This window comes from Aptenodytes patagonicus, chromosome 2 (assembly GCF_965638725.1).
Source record: "Aptenodytes patagonicus chromosome 2, bAptPat1.pri.cur, whole genome shotgun sequence".
NCBI classification, from domain to species: domain Eukaryota; kingdom Metazoa; phylum Chordata; class Aves; order Sphenisciformes; family Spheniscidae; genus Aptenodytes; species Aptenodytes patagonicus.
The window spans coordinates 144,287,313-144,308,909 of NC_134950.1; the positions used below are offsets into that span (position 1 = coordinate 144,287,313).

Below are 21,597 nucleotides of genomic sequence, written 5' to 3' on the forward strand. Positions count from 1 at the left end.
AATTATTCGCTAAACATATCATGTCAACAATACAGTATGTAATTTAAAAATAACTATGCGAAGTGTCTGCCTCAAAGAACTTACGCATATGTCATATTCTCATATTATTTACATCAACATATATATTACTGTTCAGAGCATTAAACTTCTACTGCTCTTAGCAGCCACCAATAAATTGCACGTATGTAAATCTCCCTTCAACTTCTACCTTCTGGCCAGCTTCTAAATCATTATTAACACGATCACTAGAGCTTTGTATATTGTGAAGCCTCTTTTCTGTACGGATGAAACTGAGGTTGTCAAAGGGCCCCCACCCATGGAAGCAGAAGAATCCTCCCTCCCTTTAGCTACATAAAGAAAGGTAGATGTATCTGACCCAGTCCTGTATTCCTCCCTCATCCTCTAATCTTGCTTGAAAGTGGAAAGAAAAGGCAAATGATGTTGCCCGAATCACCTAGCTTCAGGCAGGGGAATATATGCTTCTTACTTAAATGGGGAATTTTTTATACATGTAACATCAGGGATAGTCTTAGGAAATAATTCAGGATTTTATTTACACATCCTGAGCGCTATTTTTTGGCAATGGCAAAATAATGCATGCAACATCCACCTGACAGCGTGATTAATTCTACATCAATCAGTTGCTGTAATCGGCATAATTATAACAGGATGCTGTCTTTTGATCATCATCTTCCTTCTTTCAAAGAGCTTATACAGCTTTGGACTGTAGAGAAAACATCCTTACATTTCTTCTGAGGCAAATTCTTTGCAGTTAGTAACAAAGGAAGTGACAACCGGTGTTTAAAAAGTTATACTGAAATAATAACATTCCAGTTTACAGAGGCACAGTGAGAATTACAAATGCTTATGAATTTTGAGTTTGAAAGCAGTATTAAACTTTGCTTTTAGTAACTGTATCCAAACTCAGAAATATTAACAAACAATACAAATAACTGATTTATCAAATGGTCTAATAAGCAACTGATCTCTCTACGCTGAGATCTGCTTTCTCTAAGGAAGATACCTATGGGATCTCAGAAACGTCTGTAACATACTACGTTGGTATAAGGAACTTACCAAGTTCCTACAAACAAGTATACATTAATTTCTCCCACCCTGTGGCATTTAAATGCCACGTGATGTTTAATACCCTACTAAGGGCACTAGCTGCCTTACAGCTACACAGAGGTGCAGAGAATTTGCTTTGACAAATCTCTCCCTGTTACTAGGGAAATCCAGCAGTGAGTATCACTAACTCCAGGTCACACTGCGAGCAGACACACCAGTGGAGCCAACTGGAACAGGTTTTCTGACACCCGTGCAGAGGCGACGACTGCTGCCTAAGATCACTGAAGATCCTGCCAGATATTTGCAGGATACAAATGTACAAATGTATGCTGAGACAGAACATTGCACTTCAGCACAGTGTGCCTGAGGGAGTTAGTCAAAAATCTAAGGTTTCTTTTGCTTTTCTGACTTTATGGAGCTACACAATATACTTGTCACTGTGTCTCCATATTAGACTGTCAGCAAAACTCCACGAACGGCTACATACTGGTTTTCCACCGCAATGATTTTCTGAGTACCATTCAAAGTTTGCTTTCTTCCGATAGCTCTTTTATCATGTAGGTTTTCTTTTGCATTGTTTTATGTGCAGAGTTTTTGAGTTGCTATGTCCTTTCTAGACTTTTGGAACGTATTAAGTTTGCTTAGCACTCCTAACATAAACTTGTCTTTCATACCTGGAACCAGGTATCACCCCCTGTAGCTGTGATCTTGTCAGACTCATCAGGATGAGAGGAAAGACCTTCAGTAAAAATCTACACTAGTTTTGCAAAGAAGGTTGCTTCCTGCCATTTTGAACATTCATTTATTTATTCAGAGTCCAGATGATGGTGATGTGGTCTCATCAGATCTCACAAGGAATTCACAATTCCTTCCCTGAGAGTTGGTGATGTGACAAATGCAGTCAGCTTTTTTCCTATCTATTTTCAACTTATGATGTTCATCTTCAGAAACAAACCCTTCTGAAAGCATTCCTGATCTGGGTGCTGTGAAGCTGCAGCGAACAGCTGCTGCCCACCCTCACTCTGGGTGCTTTCTCAAAAAAATATGTGGAATTGTGTCAAGATTTCTGGTTAACGGGTGTTATTAAGTGACTGTGTGTGCATCTTGTAGGCCAGCTCTGATAACCTATTTCTGCAAATCCATTAGTGGATGCCACAGTGGTAGTGATGCCACGATATTATAAGCCTCCAAGTATTTTTACATTATATGTCAGTCTTTCATTAGTTAAGAAATCTAGGTTTGTAAGCTCAGAAGGTTATCTCAAAGCTTAACACTTATTTATATGAAGTCAGTAGGACTGTTAATGTCCCCATTTGCTAGGATGATTAGGTTTTTCCAATGTTTCTGGCATATCATTTCTCGCATCCGCAATCTTTTACCCATACCTACTGCCATAGGTCACCCTAATAGCTTCTTTCTCTTTCCGCTTCTTGCCCTTGTTTGAACTCCTTCTCAAGGGAGCCCTACAAGAATATTAGAAAACATCAGGAAACATCTTTGAAATTTTACTTTCAATCCTTTTAATGAAAAAAATAAGTATTTTAAATAACAAAATGCTTACCCAAGATCTGCAAGTTTTCGCTTTAGTTTTTCTGTATGCCCTATAGTAGGGCTAGTTGTTCTTGCTGCCTGAGCACATGTGGCACCATCTAGGATACATTTGTACATGGAAGAATGTGCATTATTATTTTTAATTGCTACTGATGATAGCTATTCCATTTTCCATCCAGAACAGTTTGTGTATCTTCATAATTAGATACGCGTACATGTACAAGTGTGTGAGTACACAATTTAATTAGGTGAATTCTTCTCATTTTTAAGAAGATGGTGTGAATAGGAATAAAAATAAATACTTTTAGAATTTGAAAATACACATGAAGAAATCTTATTTTAATTGAAGAAAATGAAAAGTTAATTTTGGTTGAGTTTTACTAAATATGTAGTAAGTCGAACAACACAAAAGATTTACAGGTAATCAATACAGTGAATCCATTTTTAAACTCAGCAGTAGCTGCTTAAGTTTCCTTTTACAGAATTCATTTGGTATGTATGCTTTACTTCCAAAATGACTCCTGAAATACTTTCTTGAACTTTGGAGCCAAGGGTACCTTTTATGATGGACATGCTAGGCAATAGTTATCTGTTTAGCTTGAACATCTTTGTTAAAATAAACATTTAACTTGAAATCCAACCATTCTGAATTTAAAAAAAAAAAGAATTAAAAGTAGCTTAGTTAATAAATTTGCCCTGAGACGTCTACCAAGTTTTGGTCTCTTCTACAAACACTGTTAAAGCCTAAAGAGGAAACAGCCTGCAGCACCTAGAAAGCCAAAACAATGAATCTGAGTCTGCAAAACATCCTGTGAAATCCATATGGAAACTAAAAGAAAACACACAGCAGTTGAAAAATTCAGACAGTTTCTGTGATTCTTAAACCTAAAGAGCGTCCCCAAATACTCTAGAGGAAGTAAATGAAGGTCAATCATTCATGTCACTTGCAGTTTAGTGACTTTTACAATGTGACCTCAGATGTACAGTGGCTTTTAACTGAAAGCACTGCTGGGTTTGTGGATTTCTCCTACTGTAGCTGACATAAATTAAGCCCTCAGAATTAACCCAAAATACCACAGCACTATCACAGGACAGTCAACTATGTGTACAAAACTTTGTACGTTGCTTTGTGGATAGTATTTGGCCAAGTTTTCATTCAAGTAAAAAATTCAATGCGCAACTGGTTCATAAATCCTGGGAATAGCAGGAAAATAAGCCTCTTGCAATACTCACACTCTAAAAGCTGTACTCTTTCTACCAACACAAGTCCTTATGTTAAAAAAAAACATTCAAGAACAACTGACAAGTAACCTCATGGCAAAAAAGCAAACAAAAAAAAAGTAATATGAAGAGTGACAAAAGCAAGGCGAAGTCTCCTGAGAAAAAATCCATTCCCAAGGGAGGCCAAGGAGAACTTTAGGCAATGCACGCTTTGCATCAACCCTACACTGCGCACGCTCCTCTCCTGTCTCCTCTTATGGTTCCTTTTTCACCTTTAATGCATATTCTCATTTAACCACTGTCAAAATTGCCACTTTCAAGAATAAAAGTCATAATGTTTATTTTCACACTAGCTATTCACAGGCAAGTGGGGCTTGGGGGCCAAGGGGTGGTGGGCTTTTTGGAGAAACTTCTTAATGAAAGTAAATGAAACTGTAAGGTACACTGCTTTTGTGGTGGGCAAATAATGAAAGCATTCAGTAGCTGGAGGTGTTGCTGCTGTAGAAGAAATAATCTGGAGAGCTCAGCAGGGACATGTAGCAGCTACCTGGTACGGCAAATTTCTGTTTGGGCTCTTGTATCACTATGCTCCCACTCACATGCAGCTTGGCCCAGCCAGGGCCCTCTGAATAATGACGATTTGCTGGGGAAAACATTCATGCTGGCTCTGGGATACAGTGGAAGATGGATGGGCTAGGTCCCAAAACCAGCTTCAGTGGCAGAGTAGATTCGAATCGACAGGGTCTTGCACACATGGAGGTACGCAGTGCTTGGCACATGGCAGTGGCCATGAACCAGGGCTGCAGGTGCCGTGCCTCGGCAGGAGGAGACTTTGACCACCCTGGCTGGGTGCATCTTCCCTGACTCCCTGTAGTTGTTCAGAGAGGGTGAGGGAGAGACGGTTCCTCAGAATAAATCACACAGAAGCTGTTTAATCCATCACTTTCAGCCTCAAGGAGTTGGTGTAAGTAATCTGTGGCTGATGGATGTGGAAGGAGAATAGACCTAACTTTCTTCCCCAAGGTCACAAAACAGTTGCAGCCAGCCTCACATCAGCGGAGTATTGCCCATTAGGGGTCACCTCAGATGCCTTGTCAAAGGATTGCTGTTGCACAAAACAGGCAGAACTGAAGAAAATAAATTAATCATACACATACATGAAGAAGTTGTGCTTAAAAGATGAACAAGCAAAATTCCACATCATTTTGCAATGAAACTGATCTCATGCCACTTCAGCTCTTCCCACAACACTGCAGGATCTCGTAAGAAAAAAAAAAAGACAAGTGTGAGCTTGCTAATGCTTACTTTTGCTAATGAGAGATTAATCAACGGACACACACGTGTCCACAGATGTGCTCTCTTACCATCTCTAAAAAAACCCCGCCTAAGCACACAGAACAAATACAATGGCCCTTTTTATTTTCTGACCTGTAAGAGTTTGACAGCCAAATTAGTAATCAATTAAAATTGTATCGCTACAACATTTGTTGCCAAACAACTGCTTTAGGATACTTCTTTTTTGTAGGACTCTGAATGCAAATTTTCCATTTGAAACTAAATTGCTCTGAAACTTAATTTTCATGTACTCATCAAAATCTGGATACACCCGAAAGCACTGGTTGTTTACTTAACGGTCACAGTGGGGAAAGCATGACACCAATATTTAGACAGAGATTATTTTTCAAACCTAAATTGGAAAGAGCGACACAGTGGGTGGAATATAATACCCTATTCCTTACACTACAAGGCTAGTCTCCACTAAATTTTTATCAAGATATTTTTCATACATCAGTTGGAAATGCAGGATTTACGACTTCACTGATAAACCAATCATACACTCAAGCTGAAGTACGAGTTTGGAAAGTCACATTCTTATGTTCACACCCTTATTTTTACTTGCAAAACTCAAATATTGAATTTAACTTTGATTCATTAACAATTATACAATTAGAAACTAGGCAGTTAGATTAGCAATTTCAGAACCCATGTAAAAATGCTAGTACATATTAACCTGTCCTAAATTCAACAAAATTTCATTAATCTGTCTTTTAGGAATCTGTGTGAAAGCCCTGTATGAAGATGAAGAAAAAATAGGTTGTAAATCAGTGGCAAGTCTTTTCAGACACACAAACAAAAAACCTCAACAAATTGTTCTTTTCAGTTAATTTAAGTAAGCCAAAGTCTGTTATGAACCTATCCAGACCTATTCCCGCAGTCCTCATGTACAAACAATTTTTATCACATATTTTAGCTTATGTAACAGTTAAAGAATGCAAGGTGCGTAGCTAGGAATGCTGATGTTGTATAAAATGCTAATTTTGACTTCACAAGGCATCTGAAAAGGAGGGCTCACTATTCTGTGCCGTATCGTATTGTTAATACATTTAATAAACTGGTATCAGAGACATGTACCTGAGCTAGGTATGATGGCATTATGTTTTATCCAGTTTACATTTAAAGAACCTGAATTAAATAAATTACAATGTGGCCAACCTCCCCAACAAATTACTTGATATTTTTTTTCTGTAAATGAAGAGTCTCCAGACAGTAACCTCTTGCTTAATCTAGACTATGCCATCTCTCAGCAATTAAAAGCTACAATCTGTTATTCTTGCTTTACACTCCTTTCCCCACCCTCCAAAAAAGCATCTAGCAGTGCCAAAATCACATAATTCAAATAAGTACACTGTGTTAAGCATGTTTCTAATACAGAAATGTCCCAAGGTCCATTAATTTTGTTTTTTTAAAACAAAATACAAGATTTTCTTAAAGGCAACTTCCCCCCAGCTTTTTCAGTGAGTTCTAAGAAAGAAAAAAAAAAGAAAGGAAGCAGTTCCTGATCTCATTTTAAACTCTGTCGTTTTCTTATACCACCATACAAGGTCATTTGTAATTTTTTGACTTCCAGGTATACAAAAGAAGTTATGAGATGATGGCCTTCTAGTTGCTAAGGTCCTACTATACAACAAAAGTTCATAAAGTAGATGTGAGTGAGCAAAATGATGCGTCAACTTATTGTAAAAAATAGTAATACCTTTATCCTGTAAAATATTCCTGCCAGCTGGGTGATGCAAAGGAGATGCTTCAGAGCTGTGCCCAGATTTTGAAGGAGAGGAAAGTGGAGTGCCTCCCCGAGCATGTGGGGAAAGGACACCTCCTTTGTGGTGCTGTCCTTCTTCTTGGTTTTCAGTTAGGTTGTCAAGTGAGATTGCTGCACTGCTAGCCACGGGGGAGAGGGAGGAAGCACCAGAATCTGATGCTGGTGAGGATGCTCTCATGCATAAGGGCAGTGGTGATTTTGAAATGTGCATGGGACTACTGTAACTGTTTGACGGCTGTTGGTATAAGAGATTATAAAGCAGGTTATACCATTTAGTAACCAAACAGGGCAAGGTTTACTTTGAACATGCAATTCTTTTATTCATTATTTAGCCTTCTATTTGTACGAAACGCTTTAGCAATTCATGCCATTACCTTTTGATACCACACACAGTGTCGTTTACTGGTATTTGCTTTCAGACGGACGTCAGGATAGGACAAAACAATGGGTGAATAGCATATCAATTGTGTTAACAAATTAGCAAATAGAGAAACGCACGATTCAAGTTCCTTTCACCTCCTGCATAAATGAAAGGACCCACTCTGCATTACAAAGCACACATAAATCAGAAAGCCCAGGATTCTTGTTAAAAAAAACACAACAAAACAAAACAAACCAGGTGTGCTGACTCAAAGGAGACCGGACTCGCACATCACTCAAGGACATTCATAGCATACTGGCCACAGAGGAATAAATACTGCCTGTGCTACAATGAAAGGACAAAGACAGAGTACGAAATGACTTACGGGGCAATCTAGCACTCCATAGGAAGCCTGAAAGAGAGGGTAGAGTCCTTCTCACCTTTCGTTCAAGGCTGTCCTCTCCATCAGTTGAACTGATGCTATCATACAGCCTTGTTCTAGAAGGCCTTTGCCGCTTGTTCTTCACTGAAAGCTGAGCTCGAGTCTTCAGGGCTTTGGAGTCCAGTCTCTCCGTTTCTGGCACTGCTTCATTGAAATCTGTGTGGAAACATGATTTGAAGTTATTTAACACAAGAATCTTTCACTACTTTTTCCTAAGACAGGACCTGCAATTGCGAGTACATGCACTTCACAGGTTTTACTTGTACCTGTATCTTCATAACTGTTAAAGTACACATGCAAAAAAAAAGGTTATTTGCATAAACCATTAGCAAGTTTATCTATACAGATCCCGTAAGTGCATAGCAAACAATCAACTGCAAATATTTAAAAATTCAACAAATGATTCCCACTGTTACGTGAAGGATCACACAAAAACAGCTGTACTAGCCCAGAAAGCAGGTCCACCTAGACTCCATCAGAGGGACTTGCATGTGCTTGGCCTGCAGAGAGTTCTCCTTCATCAGGGCATAAAGCAAAGGAATCCTCATCTCACTGCTCTTTGACAGGCATTTCCCAGCATCTGGTTGAGTATACCAATTTAGACCCAGGGGACCAATTAATTTATCTCCAATCCTGCCCTTTTTAAACCACTTGAGGAGGAGGGACTGGACTGCCATTTTTTCCCACAGCTGCCCCACTAAACACTTCCCTTACAACTTCACCAGTTTTGCAGGCTGCTCATTGAATTATGGAAGAAATATCTAGAGCAGTCCTCAGGCTGCTCTACATTTTATCATAATCAGAATGGCTTACATATTTAAAGAACATGACTTGTTCTCTCATGTACTGAATGTCCCCCAAAATAACCTTGTACAATATGTGCAAATTATGAGCAAGCAATGTCTGAAGTCAGTAGTGCACAGAGGGTGATACAGGTAATATCCAAATAATCAGATAACCATTTGTGATTGTATTGCCTTACAGGCAGCCTTTCACAGGATTATGAACAAGTGTTAAACTCATTCCTTCGGACCTACAGTGAAACAGGTTGCTTACTCTATCACACTATCCCTCTCAGGAGGGGACAGCAGAGAGGAATCCCAATCCTCCTCTGGATTCTGAGGTCATCTGTTGTTCAAAGTTCTATGTGACAACACAAATAAGGTGCCCCAATTGTTCACCCCAATCCTTCTGCAAGTAAAAGCATCTTTTTATTAGCACCTGGTGGTCTCATTTGTTACTTCCTCCCTTGCCACACTGTCCTCAGAACCATTATCTCCTCTTGTAGATTCTGCTCGCCTTTATTCAGAGTTCCTTCAAACTCTTAAAATTTACATAAACTCACGTAAACTTCAGTAAAACATCTCTGTCAGCACCAACCATCGTGGTCCCTCATACAAACAGATTGATATGAATGACCTAACATGAATACAGCCTTGCCTCACTTGCACTTGGATCACATCAGAAGACACTGCCAAGCCCCCCTCCTTAAGCAGGAGTCTCGAGGACGTGATCATCACTGTGATTATCACTATCTACTGCGGTTGTCTGGTTTCAGCTTTCCAACAGCAACACATTTTGGCAAAATCATTAGCAAGGTAGTGTTACACCTTTGCAGGAAGAACCCACGAGTGCAGAAATAAAATTTCACTGCAACCAGCTGTCAGTGATGTTGCATAAAGTTTATCATGACAGTGAAAATGAAATTAAATTAATCCACCCAGAAGGTCCATGAAAGGCACCCTGAATCACAGCTGTTCAAGGCAGGAATGGGAAGGCCATGATCTGTACAAGAGCAAAGGGGCTCTGGTTCTCCCTGATTAGAAAAATGGCTATATTGTGTGGAGCAAGACATGGACTGTTAGATCTGTCATTATCCTGACCTAACAGTTCAAAAACTCTCTGAGATTTGCAGTAAGGCAGCAGTAATTATCCCAACAAAACCCAACAAAGAGTCACCAGAAGATCTGGGTGAAAGCTGGGAGATGTACTCTACTCTCCCACTTCTTAACTCCACAAAGTTGCTGTATCTCCTGAACATCTGGGGTTTGTGCAGATGTTGTCTTCTACCATATGTACTTTAAAATAACAAAATGGAAAAAAAACCCAAAACCCCAGGGCTGCATTATTTTTATATACCATCAGAAAAGAGCTGGACACTGTCACTCTCATGCTTACTCACTGTTGTCTTTGTACATAAAACTTCCTGCTGGAAAAATAATGAAAACCCATTTCTTTGGTTTTGAAGGGAAAGCAGTTTCAGGTCTTTCCCCCTTCATCTACTGCCCAAACACCATTATGTGATACATGAAAACTGGAGAAATATTTCATATAAAAAATGGAACAATGAAACCATCTTACCTACCTAGGTTCAAAGCCACCCTGTTCCTGAATGTCTTGTGAGCAAAGTATACTAAACACTTCATATATGGCTTGCCTCTACAAATAGAGCTAACGTAACTGCACTTTTCTTAGCTATCAATCATCCACTCGAAATCTGAGTATTTCAGCAAATTCAACATTTTACAAAGCTGCAGTAAGACAAAACACATTTTAAAAGGTGTTTTCGCATATTACACCAGACAAGGAATAGATTCTTTACGGTTTTAACTTTTTTGTTTTTTGCAATCCTCATAGTACAAATCAAACCAGAATCGTTAGATTTATTTACTTGTCCAAGTGCTGCATTCATAACACACTAATTAATTAGAGCTGATCTTACAGATATTTTTGCTTTAATCAAATATAAACTGAGACATCTTAGCCTCACTGAAGCCAATGAAGAAACTCTGACCAACTTGAGCAAAGCTGAATTTTTTCCCATTGCTTGCCATGACATCCTGACCTTCAGTCTCAGAGAATGTGATTTCCCCAAGGGTAGAACCGACTCAGGGACTTACCACCACCACCAAAATGGAGAGCTCCTGCTCTCCTTCCTGCTGTCCCAACCCGTTGGTCTGAGTGACACCCTCCCCCCGCCCCAGGATTTGGACTGCAGCTTGCCGATTCAAATGACTGACCCAGAAGAAACTATGCAATTTTAGTCTGATACTCCAACCTCTTCTCCTCTTAGATCAGTTTTCTGTTGTTTCAGTGAATCAGTGTGTGCACACAAGTGTGAGTGCTGGAACAGGGCAATGGAAGAGGCAGAACCAGGTGGCTGGACAAAGACAGGGATAGCGTAGAGTCTCCCATTTCAACAGTAATGATCTGTAATGTTCAGCTCAAACTGCCTCTTGAATCAAATCAAAGCCACATGTTGAGTTAGTATGCCAGTAAATAACTGAGGGGTAAGACTCATTCAAACTCATTTTTATTTTTGCAGATATATGTTGTCTTAAATCACCACAAAGACTTCCAGTACCATGTTTTGTTTTCTTTGTGCAAGAGTTAAACTCCACATACAGATAACACTACAGAATCATTAGCATTGTCTGACTTGTAATTATGCTTCCACCATAAGTACTCGATAGGATAACTGCACATTGCCATGACTTGAACTGCTTATATTTATTTTTTCAGGTGTAGGCACTTCCATACATCCCTTCCTTTCACTGCTGAAATTATGCAAACTATTGACATAGCACTGCAAACGTATTCACTTAGGTGGTCATATTGGCCTTGTTTAAGCAAAATACCACCTGGGCCTGGAGCTTACTGCTCCCTCCACCCCAGAGCTGGGCTGCTTGCACTCAATAGTACGCTGCAGGTACCTAACCGTGGTTCAGCCTGCTGCAAAGAGCTCACACAGCATCAGTAAGGGCTCCTTCCTTGTCAGAGGCTGCATTTAAGCTAGGGTCCTGCCCTCAGGCCATGCACCCTGTGGATCTGGACCTGAGCCATAGCCCACGGACGGACCTCCCAGCTTGCCCTCCGACCTGCCTCACCACTATGAACTTGCCCGGGCTCCCAGCTGACCCCGGTTTCCATCACTGGACCTGCCCTGCTCGCCACACTTGGGTGCAGCAGGACTGGGCTGCTGTCGGGTGGTCTCTGCCCCAGCCACACGTGCTGTCACTCTCAGTCCTGGCTCCCTCTTCTGCAGAGAGCCGCCAGCCCTCGCTGCTCCCCAGCACAAACACACACCCCATGTGTTTGTCTAGGAATCTCCCAACCCACTGGGAAGCCTGATAAATCTCTCACATAAAAGTCATAACAGGTTTTATTTTGCTCTCAGAGACGATGTAATTAGACTTTCTTTCAGCAGGCGTTAAACCACTTGACTCCAATGGGCTTCCATCTGAATTATTTCAGTACCACTGTGGAGCAGGAAAGAGTTCACCTGTCCTCCCACTGTTTTTCCATTATACAGGCTGACAGATTCAAAATCTCCTTCTGTGAACTGTTGCATCCCTGGGTATCTCAAGGCACCCAGAAAGTATAGCTATCAAAGCAGCTTGAATGGGCATTTGCACAGAGATGAGCAAATACTGTCAAAGTTGGCATCAGCACTGAACTGTTTAGATTTCAAACCACTGACTCCTTCCAGTAAATAGTTTGATTCTCTACTGCAGACACAGCTCATGACCACTAAACCAGAAAGCTACAATGCACTTTATCTATTTTTCTGTACTCTAAGAATAAGTCATAGATTTGTAAAAGAAACACAATCCTCAGGCTTCTAGTATTCCCCAGCAAAGCAAAGGAAGAACTCTGTGGGCCATACTTGTTTTGATTTTCTCTTTCTAACTTCCACTGATGTTACTAGCAGCCTCTCAAACTCAGTATGAGGTTATGTTACAACCTGAGGAGTCATACAGTCTGGCATGATGCTAAACACAGCCGGAGCACCTGCAGTGGCAGGGACAGCTATGCTCATATGTATGCGACCATCAAGTCGCATCCGTTAGTTCTTCCCAAATCTATTGCCACGCAAGAATGTAATAAACACCTCAGATCACATTGAAGCAAAAAAAAATACTTAGCATCATTTTAATTAAAATATATAGTTTTACATAACCTGATTTTTCGAGGGAAGACAGACCTGCAAACTTCAGAATAAAAATTATGGGATGTGGCTGCATACATGCAGTCCCACTCCACAAACCTAATGCTGAGGCTCAAGAAGCAGCATGTGTTATATTCACCAAATAAAATCCAGGAAAGAGACAGGAGCACTTCCATGGATGTCACAGAGACAGTATGCACAACACATTGCACCCGGAGGAACTCTGCTCACCCTCCAAAGACATCGTGGACATCTCCCCCGCCCTTTATAGCTCCTCTGCAAACATTCACAGGGTGATTAGTAAATACACTAATTATTAGTGATTAGTATTACTAGACAATGGCAAGGCCTTTTCTTAAAAGGTTTACACAAGGGTGATATGGAGACATAGGCTCTTTCTCTGCAGAGCAAGTATCACTACATTACTGAGACAGACTTCAGAGACTTTGATATGGAATTTACTGGCAAAGGTATATGGAAGTCAAAGAGTGCTGCAGCATGTTTGGGGATCTCTTTATTTTAAAAAAGGGCTTTTCTTTTTCTCTTGCTAAAAACACAAACCCAGCCTGGAATCAAAGGTCTAATTATACTTTTTCTGCTTTCAAAAAATCACTGCTGATTGTCTATTTTTCCTAGCAAATAATTTGTGTTTGTATTCAGGTGGTTAAACTTGGGCATTTAAATTCACAGATCGTCTATTCTAACTCTCAGAAGTACTGAACACTGGAAACGTTTCTCCAGGGGAACGTTTTTGCAATGAAAAATGGTAGCTCTTGGAAAACGAAAATTTTCATGCAAATATATCAATTGAAAAATATAATCTGAAAGTACTGACACACAGAGTTTTAATGTTTTATAAAGAATTTTCAAATTTTTAGAAAGAATTTTACAAATAATTTTTTTTTACATGGAGATATTCCTGGATTTCAGCTCTTGAGCCATGGATATGTGTTGACATTGTTACAACAGTAAGTGTAAACATGATTTTTGTGAGTCAGGTGAAGAAAACACACTTTCCTCTCTTGATGCAAACTACTGAAAGGGTTTCTGTTAACAGTGTTGCTAAGTAGTAAATATTTTGTAACACTTACTGAGTCTCTATGGCAGAAATACAGACTTTCTTGTCATCCCGAGTGCTTTTCTGAACTTCAGAGATTTCAGTATAATAAACGCTTGCCAGAAAGAAACAGCTCTGTGAAGATTTCTGGAAACCAATTCCACAAGGTCTGAGATCACCCAAATCAGCATCCTGCTTCAGCAGGACTAGCTCTTTTTTATACACACACTTTGTTAAAAATTTAATTCATATTGATTTGTTTGTAGAGCAATATTCAGTTTGGGTCCACACATGAAATAACTACCAATTTTAATAAAACACCTCTGTGCTTGCTAGAAATTAGTTTCTTTGGTAATGTAATGCATTTTTTTTCATCAGAGAAATAAATAATATTATAGTACATTTAAAATGAAAATCTATATAGGAACAGAGTGTGGTGCTCCCTTGTCAGAATCCCAACACCTCCGACACCTGATTTCACAGATGTTACTAAATACACAGTAAGTATTGCTCCTGTGCCAAACAATTTTGTTCCAAGGCTGTGGACCTAAAATTGGCTTTAATTCTGCATATACTTCAAGAGTCAGGAATCACTTGCAATTACAGAACTTTAACTAAAGCTGTGGAAGTTATCTGTATACTTTCACTGACACAACCTGAAAAATGGGAACTATCTTTTCTATACAAAACAAGTAAAGGTTACAGTCACCATGCTGACAGCATCTATCCAGATCTCAGTGTTGCCACAAATTGTTTTGGCTCTTTGGTAATGTAGAACAAAGTCTTACAAGTTGTAAATGTTGTAAATCAGGCTGTGCTATAGCTGAATAAGATTTTTAATTAATGTGCTAGTAAAGAATTTGCATTTTATTCACAAAAGGCTCCATCCTGAAAAATGGTGAGTGCCACCTACACGGTTCCTTTTGATGTCTGTACCAAGGTGGGATCAGAACCTGCAGAGATCCATTCAGAATGGTAGATTTAACAATGTTTTTCTCATTCTGGTAACTTTGTTCTTGTTTGATCTTTGGTGGTTGAGTAATTAAGGACAGATTGAGGAACACAGGAGAAAACACAATTTTCTCCTACTTTATTAACATAACAGAAGCATCGAATTAAACAAAAATGTTGATGGCATCCCACTGAAAGCTTTAAGAAATCAATAATGATCTTTGCTTTATTAGTACTTAGTCACTTCCATTCCTTTAAGAATATACAAGGTACAACTATTCTGGGACTCTATATTGGCATTATTTGGTATAACCCTGATACAGCTGTCATTAGATACTGAATTTCAGAAAAATAACATCATCTCTGCATTATTAATTGTTTCTTTTAAATCCTAAATGATAACCATGCTATTTACATACATATTAATAGGAGTTATGGTTTGGTTCAAACAAACCTTGACTTAAGCCATCCAGGCAGGACACTTGTTTAGTATCTAGATTTTCCACTGGATCTCCTCTAGAAACTTCTCCAAAAGATGTCTGCCTTTCAAAAATGTTGTTGTTATTGTTAACCTGGCTCCCATTTTGCTTCATTAGCCTGAAAACTTCTGCTTCCAAGTCTCGTATCTGAAAGAAATACAACACAGTGTTACCCATAACACATACACATCTAAAAGATACGGCTTTTTTCCAGAATACCAGACAAAATCATAGAATCATAGAATCATTTAGGTTGGAAAAGACCTTTAAGATCATCAAGTCAAACCGTTAACCTAGCACTGCCAAGTCCACCACTAAACCATGTCCCTAAGCACCACATCTACACATCTTTTAAATACCTCCAGGGATGGTAAGTCAACCGATTCCCTGGGCAGCCTGTTCCAAGGCTTGGCAACGCTTTTGGTAAAGAAATTTTTCCTAATATCCAATCTAAACTCCCCTGGCGCAACTTGAGGCCATTTCCTCTTGTCCTATTGCTTGTTACTTGGGAGAAGAGACTGACACCCACCTCACTACAACCTCCTTTCAGGGAGTTGTAGAGAGCGATGAGGTCTCCCCCGAGCCTCCTTTTCTTCAGGCTAAACAACCCCAGTTCCCTCAGCCGCTCCTCATAAGACTTGCTCTCCAGACCCCTCACCAGCCTCGTTGCCCTTCTCTGGACACGCTCCAGCACCTCAACGTCCTTCTTGTAGTGAGGGGCCCAAACCTGAACACAGGATTCGAGGTGCGGCCTCACCAGGGCCAAGTACAGGGGCACGATCACTTCCCTACTCCTGCTGGCCACACTATTGCTGATACAGGCCAGGATGCCATTGGCCTTCTTGGCCACCTGGGCACACTGCCGGCTCGTGTTCAGCCGGCTGTCGACCAACACCCCCAGGTCCTTTTCCAACAGGCAGCTTTCCAGCCACTCTTCCTCAGACCTGTAGCGCTGCATGGGGTTGTTGTGGCCGAAGTGCAGGACCCGGCACTTGGCCTTGTTGAACCTCATACAGTTGGCCTCGGCCCATCGATCCAGCCTGTCCAGGTCCCCCTGTAGGGCCTTCCTACCCTCAACACTCCCGCCCAACTTGGTGTCGTCTGCAAACTTACTGAGGGTGCACTCGATCCCCTCATCCAGATCATTGATAAAGATATTAAACAGAACTGGCCCCAGTACTGAGCCCTGGGGAACACCACTTGTGACTGGCTGCCAACGGGATTTAACTCTATTCACCATAACTCTTTGGGCCTGGCCATCCAGCCAGATTTTACCAGCAAAGAGTACACCCATCCAAGCCATAGGCAGCCAGTTTCTCCAGGAGAATGCTGTGGGAAACGGTGTCAAAGGCTTTACTAAAGTTAGATAGACAACATCCACAGCCTTTCCCTCACCCACTAAGCAGGTCATCTTGTCATAGAAGGTTAGCCAAGCAGGACCTGCCTTTCATAAACCCATGCTGACTGGGCCTGATCAGGGTTGTCCTGTACGTGCCACATGATGGCGCTCAAGATGATGTGCTCCATAACCTTCCCCAGCACTGAGGTCAGACTGACAGGCCTGTAGTTCCCCGCATCCTCCTTCTGGCCCTTCTTGTAGATGGCCATCACATTTGCTAACCTCCAGTCAACTGGGACCTCCCCGGTTAGCCAGGACTGCTGATAAAGGATTGAAAGTGGCTTGGTGAGCACTTCCGCCAGCTCTTCAGTACCCTTGGGTGGATCCCATCCGGCCCCACAGACTTGTGTGTGTCTAAGTGGTGTAGCAGGTCACTAACCATTTCCCCTTGGATTATGGGGGCTTCATTCTGCTCCCCGTCCCTGTCTTCCAGCTCAGGGGGCTGGGTACCCGGAGAACAACTGGTCTTCCTATTAAAGACTGAGGCAAAGAAGGCATTAAGTACCTCAGCCTTTTCCTCATCCTTTGTCACTATGTTTCCCCCCATGTCCAATAAAGGATGGAGATTCTCCTTAGCCCTCCTTTTGTTGCTAATGTATTTATAGAAACATTTTTTATTGTCTTTTACAGCAGTAGCCAGGTTAAGTTCTAGTTGGGCTTTGACCCTTCTAATTTTCTCCCTGCATAACCTCATGACATCTTTGTAGTCCTCCTGAGTTGCCTGCTCCTTCTTCCAAAGATCATAAACTCTCCTTTTTTTCCTGAGTACCAGGCAAAGCTCTCTGTTCAGCCAGGCCGGTCTTCTTTCCCGCTGGCTTGTCTTTTGGTACATGGGGACAGCCTACTCCTGTGCCTTTAAGATTTCCTTCTTGAAGAATGTCCAGCCTTCCTGGACTCCTTTGCCCTTCAGGACTGCCTCCCAAGGGACTCTCTCAACCAGTCTCCTAAACAGGCCAAAGTCTGTCCTCCAGAAGTCCAAGGTGGCAGTTCTGCTGACCCCCCTCCTTACTTCTCCAAGAATCAAAAACTCTGTCATTTCGTGATCACTATGACCAAGACGGCCTCCAACTGTCACATCACCCACAAGTCCTTCTGTGTTCACAAACAACAGGTCCAGTGGGGCACCTTCCCTAGCTGGCTCACTCACCAGCTGTGTGAAGTTTTCTTCCACACACTCCAGGAACCTCCTAGACTGTTTCTTCTCTGCTGTATTGTATTTCCAGCAGACATCTCGTAAGCTGAAGTCCCCCATGAGAACAAGGGCTAGCGATTGTGAGACTTCTCCCAGCTGCTTATAGAATATTTCGCCTGCCTCTTCATCCTGGTTGGGTGGTCTATAACAGACTCCCACCATGGTATCTGCCTTGTTGGCCTTCCCCCTGATTCTTACCCATAAACACCCTATCGTCACCATCATTAAGCTCTAGACAATCAAAACATTCCCTAATGTACAGGGCTACCCCACCGCCTCTCCCTCCTTGCCTATCTCTTCTGAAGAGCTTATAGCCATCCATTGCAGCACTCCAGTTGTGCAAGTCATCCCACCATGTTTCCATGATGGCAACTATATCATAGTTTTCCTGCTGCACAATGGCTTCCAGCTCCTCCTGTTTGTTGCCCACGCTGCATGCATTGGTGTAGGTACACTTCAGTTGAGCTATTGATCCCACCACCTTTTTGGGAGAAGAAACCCTAATTCCTGTGTGACCATTCTCGGGCGCTTCCATGGTTTTTAACACATCCATAACCCTTGTGTCTTTGCTGCTGCATGGATTTCCATCCCCTACCTCCACTGAGACAGCAGACCAAAGGACCTCATTAGCACACCGTCCCTCAAACACTGGCATGCCGCCCCCAGGTTTATCTCTAGTGAGCCTGGTTTTATCCCTTTCCCCCTTCAAATCTAATGTAAAGCTCTTTCAATGAGCCCTGCTAACTCCTGTGCAAAGATCCTTTTTCCCCTTTGAGACAGGTGTACCCCTGTCTGTGGCCAGCAGGCCCGGTGTTGTGTAGACAAACGCATGATCAAAAACCCCAAAATTCTGCCGGTGACACCAGGCTCGGAGCCGGGTATTGATCTGCTGGCTCTTCCTGTTTCTTCCCTCATCATTCCCTGCAACTGGAAGGATAGAGGAGAATACCACTTGTGCTCCTGATCCCTTAACCAGTCATCCTAAGGCCCTGAAGTCTCTCTTGATTGCCCTCAGACTTCTAGTTGCAACTTCATCGCTGCCTACCTGAAAAATCAATAATGGAAAATAATCTGAGGGCCGTACCAGGGTAGGAAGTTTTCTCTTCACATTTTCAACCCAGGCCCCAGGGAAGCAGCAGACTTCCCTAAGAAGTGGGTCCGGTTGGCATATTGGGCCTTCTGTTCCCTGAAGTGTCTCATTCTTCAAATATGAGAGTAAATACTACTCACACGAGCTTGTAAGCCTTGAACCTCTGCAAGGTGTGCTTTCTCCAAATCTTCTATTTTCTTTCGTTCAGCTTCCTGGCGTTTGATGAAGTCAAGTTCTCTTAGGGAAAAAAAGGATGTATTTGCTGTCATCAAAGCAATCAGATTCCAACAGAAAATAAAATGTTCTGATGTATCTTAAGCTATGCATCAGAAAAATCTGTCCTTAATAAATATTTTATTATTAACCTAGTAAGAAGTATGAAACTGCAAATAGGACAAAACCCTAAACAATTATTTAGTGTAAGCGAATATGCTAGGTGAAGATATAAAAATGGTAAGAGGAATTTATCTGAAAAAAAAGTCAGTTGTTCTAATTGATAATCAAAACAGTTAAATCAAACTAATTTTTTCATAATCTGTATTTACAATGAAAACAACGTTAGCTTAGCTTATGCTGTGTTCTCTTGTAGGAAATGGAGCAAAATCTGTTTTATTAGAGTATGACTGTACTCCTTCACAGAAAGGACATCCATAAGTTCCAAGGTACAAATCTAATTTTCTAGTAAGCTATAAGGAAAACTGTTAGTTGATTTTAGGAGTCTGAGATAGTTAAAAACAACTGACTAGATTTTTTACTAATATAAAACAGAGTAACAACAGAAAGGCTATCCAAGCTCATTCTAGCTATTTTCCTTATTTCTTTTTATTTTGAAAATCTAAGACATTTGTGACAGAAAGCACACAAGATGCCAGCTAGTTCTGGAACAGTCATGAAATTCCAAGATGGGTAATGGTATTTTGACTATCTAAAACCCTTTTTAATGGGACAGGATATTCACTTCTGCACTCCCAGCTGTCACTTGACATTGCTGTATGTTTTTGAGTTTTCTTCTTTAAATGAGTGTATTTCAGCAGAAAATGAAAAAGTTGCTGCAAAAAAAGAAATTTGGGGGAATGGAAGCTGTTATAGAAATGTAAGATGTTATTATTCTTGCTAGCCATCAGGGAGAGGGGACCACATGAAACAGAGGGGGCCAGGTAATCATCAGTTAGCTCAACTCAGCTCAAACATTCTTGGCATCTACGAGAAGAAGAAAAATAAAATGTAAAATGTAACAAAACAAATTTCTTTTTGATGTTACATTAGTACACAGCAGGAGTGAATCCAGCTGACACAACACCAATATAAACTGCTGCAAACCTTGCTAATCAAATGCTTTACTATGATTACTCTTGGTTGTTTGCAATCACATTGAGTTATTTAGTAATTCTGAAACATTCCAACCTGGAATACTACAGATTAAGTCTTTATTTAGTTATAGTACTATTTTTCAACAATACTAAACTAATACTTGAATACTACTAACATTTTTCCATAATAAAGAGCCGGTGTTTTTCATGAAAAAAAAGTGAAAAATAGCGTTTACCTTACAGGTGTTTAATAGTGGGTTTCATATTTCAAAATATATCACATATACGTTTCCTATCTGGCCACTAAGTCATTTGCTGAGCCTGGCGTAGCTGCTTACTTTTGCTGAAAATCCTTGATTAATTTCTTTGCCTTGTTATATTTCTTCTCCAGAGCCTGATACTGGCTTTGCGTCTCCTTGAGGTGCTCATTCACCGTGTGACACAGGGTTTGTGCCTCAATCCAATAACTCTCTAATTTCATCATTCTTTCCTTATTCTCCTCAATGTTCTGCTGGAGTTGGGTCTTCTCCAATTCCCACCTCACCTTCTCATTCTCAGCAGCCTGCAGCTGAACAAAAGAGTGGAGATGCCAGTCAGTGAAAAGGTGCGAAGTGCAGCCTAATCGTTTAGGATGAATTCAAACAACATGAATAGTGAAAATCAGTGAATTAATAGCTATATAAGTAATATGCTAGCAGTGAAAAGAGCATTCAAAGACGAAGAACACAGCCTGATACATACATTATTCTTCCTCATAAAACGAAGTAGAACCTTTGCACTGTGCAGCCAGTGCAGCCTCTGTGCTTCTCTGGGATATACCAACGTGCTTTAAAACTGTCAATAGCGGAGTATTCAGGCAAACTGCAGTCAGCACTGGAGATGCATTTTGCTCTATGCTTCTGGCTCAGGTGTTAGGAAGCATTCGTACACTTCGATAAAATGAGAAATTTCTTATTTTGGGGGAAACTGATTTTCAGGTTCTAGATTTGATTTAAGAACAATTTAGAAAACAATAGGAAAAAACCCAATTGCAACTATCTGCTTTTTTACCCACATTAGAAAATCTACTGAATTCTTACAATGTCTGTTTTCATGTCATAATCTTGCTTAATCTAGAAAGGCAAACAAAAGAGGTTGGAGCATAATTCAAAATTTAACATCGGGTCATAACCTAGAATCTTTTTTCATTTAAGCAAGCACAGAGTTTTGCATCCAATACTGAAACTATGCTAGAACTATTACGAGGACAAAGAGAACCTGTTATAAATATATTACTCTTGTTTTCTTTAAACTTGCTTACTGAGTTGTAAGGAGCTAATATGAAAAGAAAAATATGCCCTTGCTGTTGAAGATTTCAGGTGCTAATTCTGCCAAACACATCAGCAGTGCTTAACTCTATGACCAGTGCAGTTCCACTGCGAGTGCCAC

General features: G+C 40.8%; 1 protein-coding gene across 5 annotated transcripts in view; it reads right to left on the reverse strand.

The window, feature by feature from the left end:
* Nucleotides 1-21,597, reverse strand: part of PPP1R9A (protein phosphatase 1 regulatory subunit 9A) — a 157,455-nt gene that overhangs the window by 14,465 nt on the left and 121,393 nt on the right. For 3 of the 5 annotated variants that reach the window (XM_076331480.1, XM_076331481.1, XM_076331479.1), the window contains exons 9-15: nt 20,508-20,737; nt 19,000-19,096; nt 15,154-15,325; nt 7,742-7,899; nt 6,875-7,175; nt 2,630-2,717; nt 2,454-2,531 (exon numbers count right to left, since the gene is read on the reverse strand). In XM_076331480.1, coding sequence (XP_076187595.1) covers nt 2,454-2,531; nt 2,630-2,717; nt 6,875-7,175; nt 7,742-7,899; nt 15,154-15,325; nt 19,000-19,096; nt 20,508-20,737 — 1,124 coding nt within the window. The remainder of the gene's footprint in view (nt 1-2,453; nt 2,532-2,629; nt 2,718-6,874; nt 7,176-7,741; nt 7,900-15,153; nt 15,326-18,999; nt 19,097-20,507; nt 20,738-21,597) is intronic. The other 2 variants (XM_076331483.1, XM_076331482.1) reach the window with 1 other exon arrangement.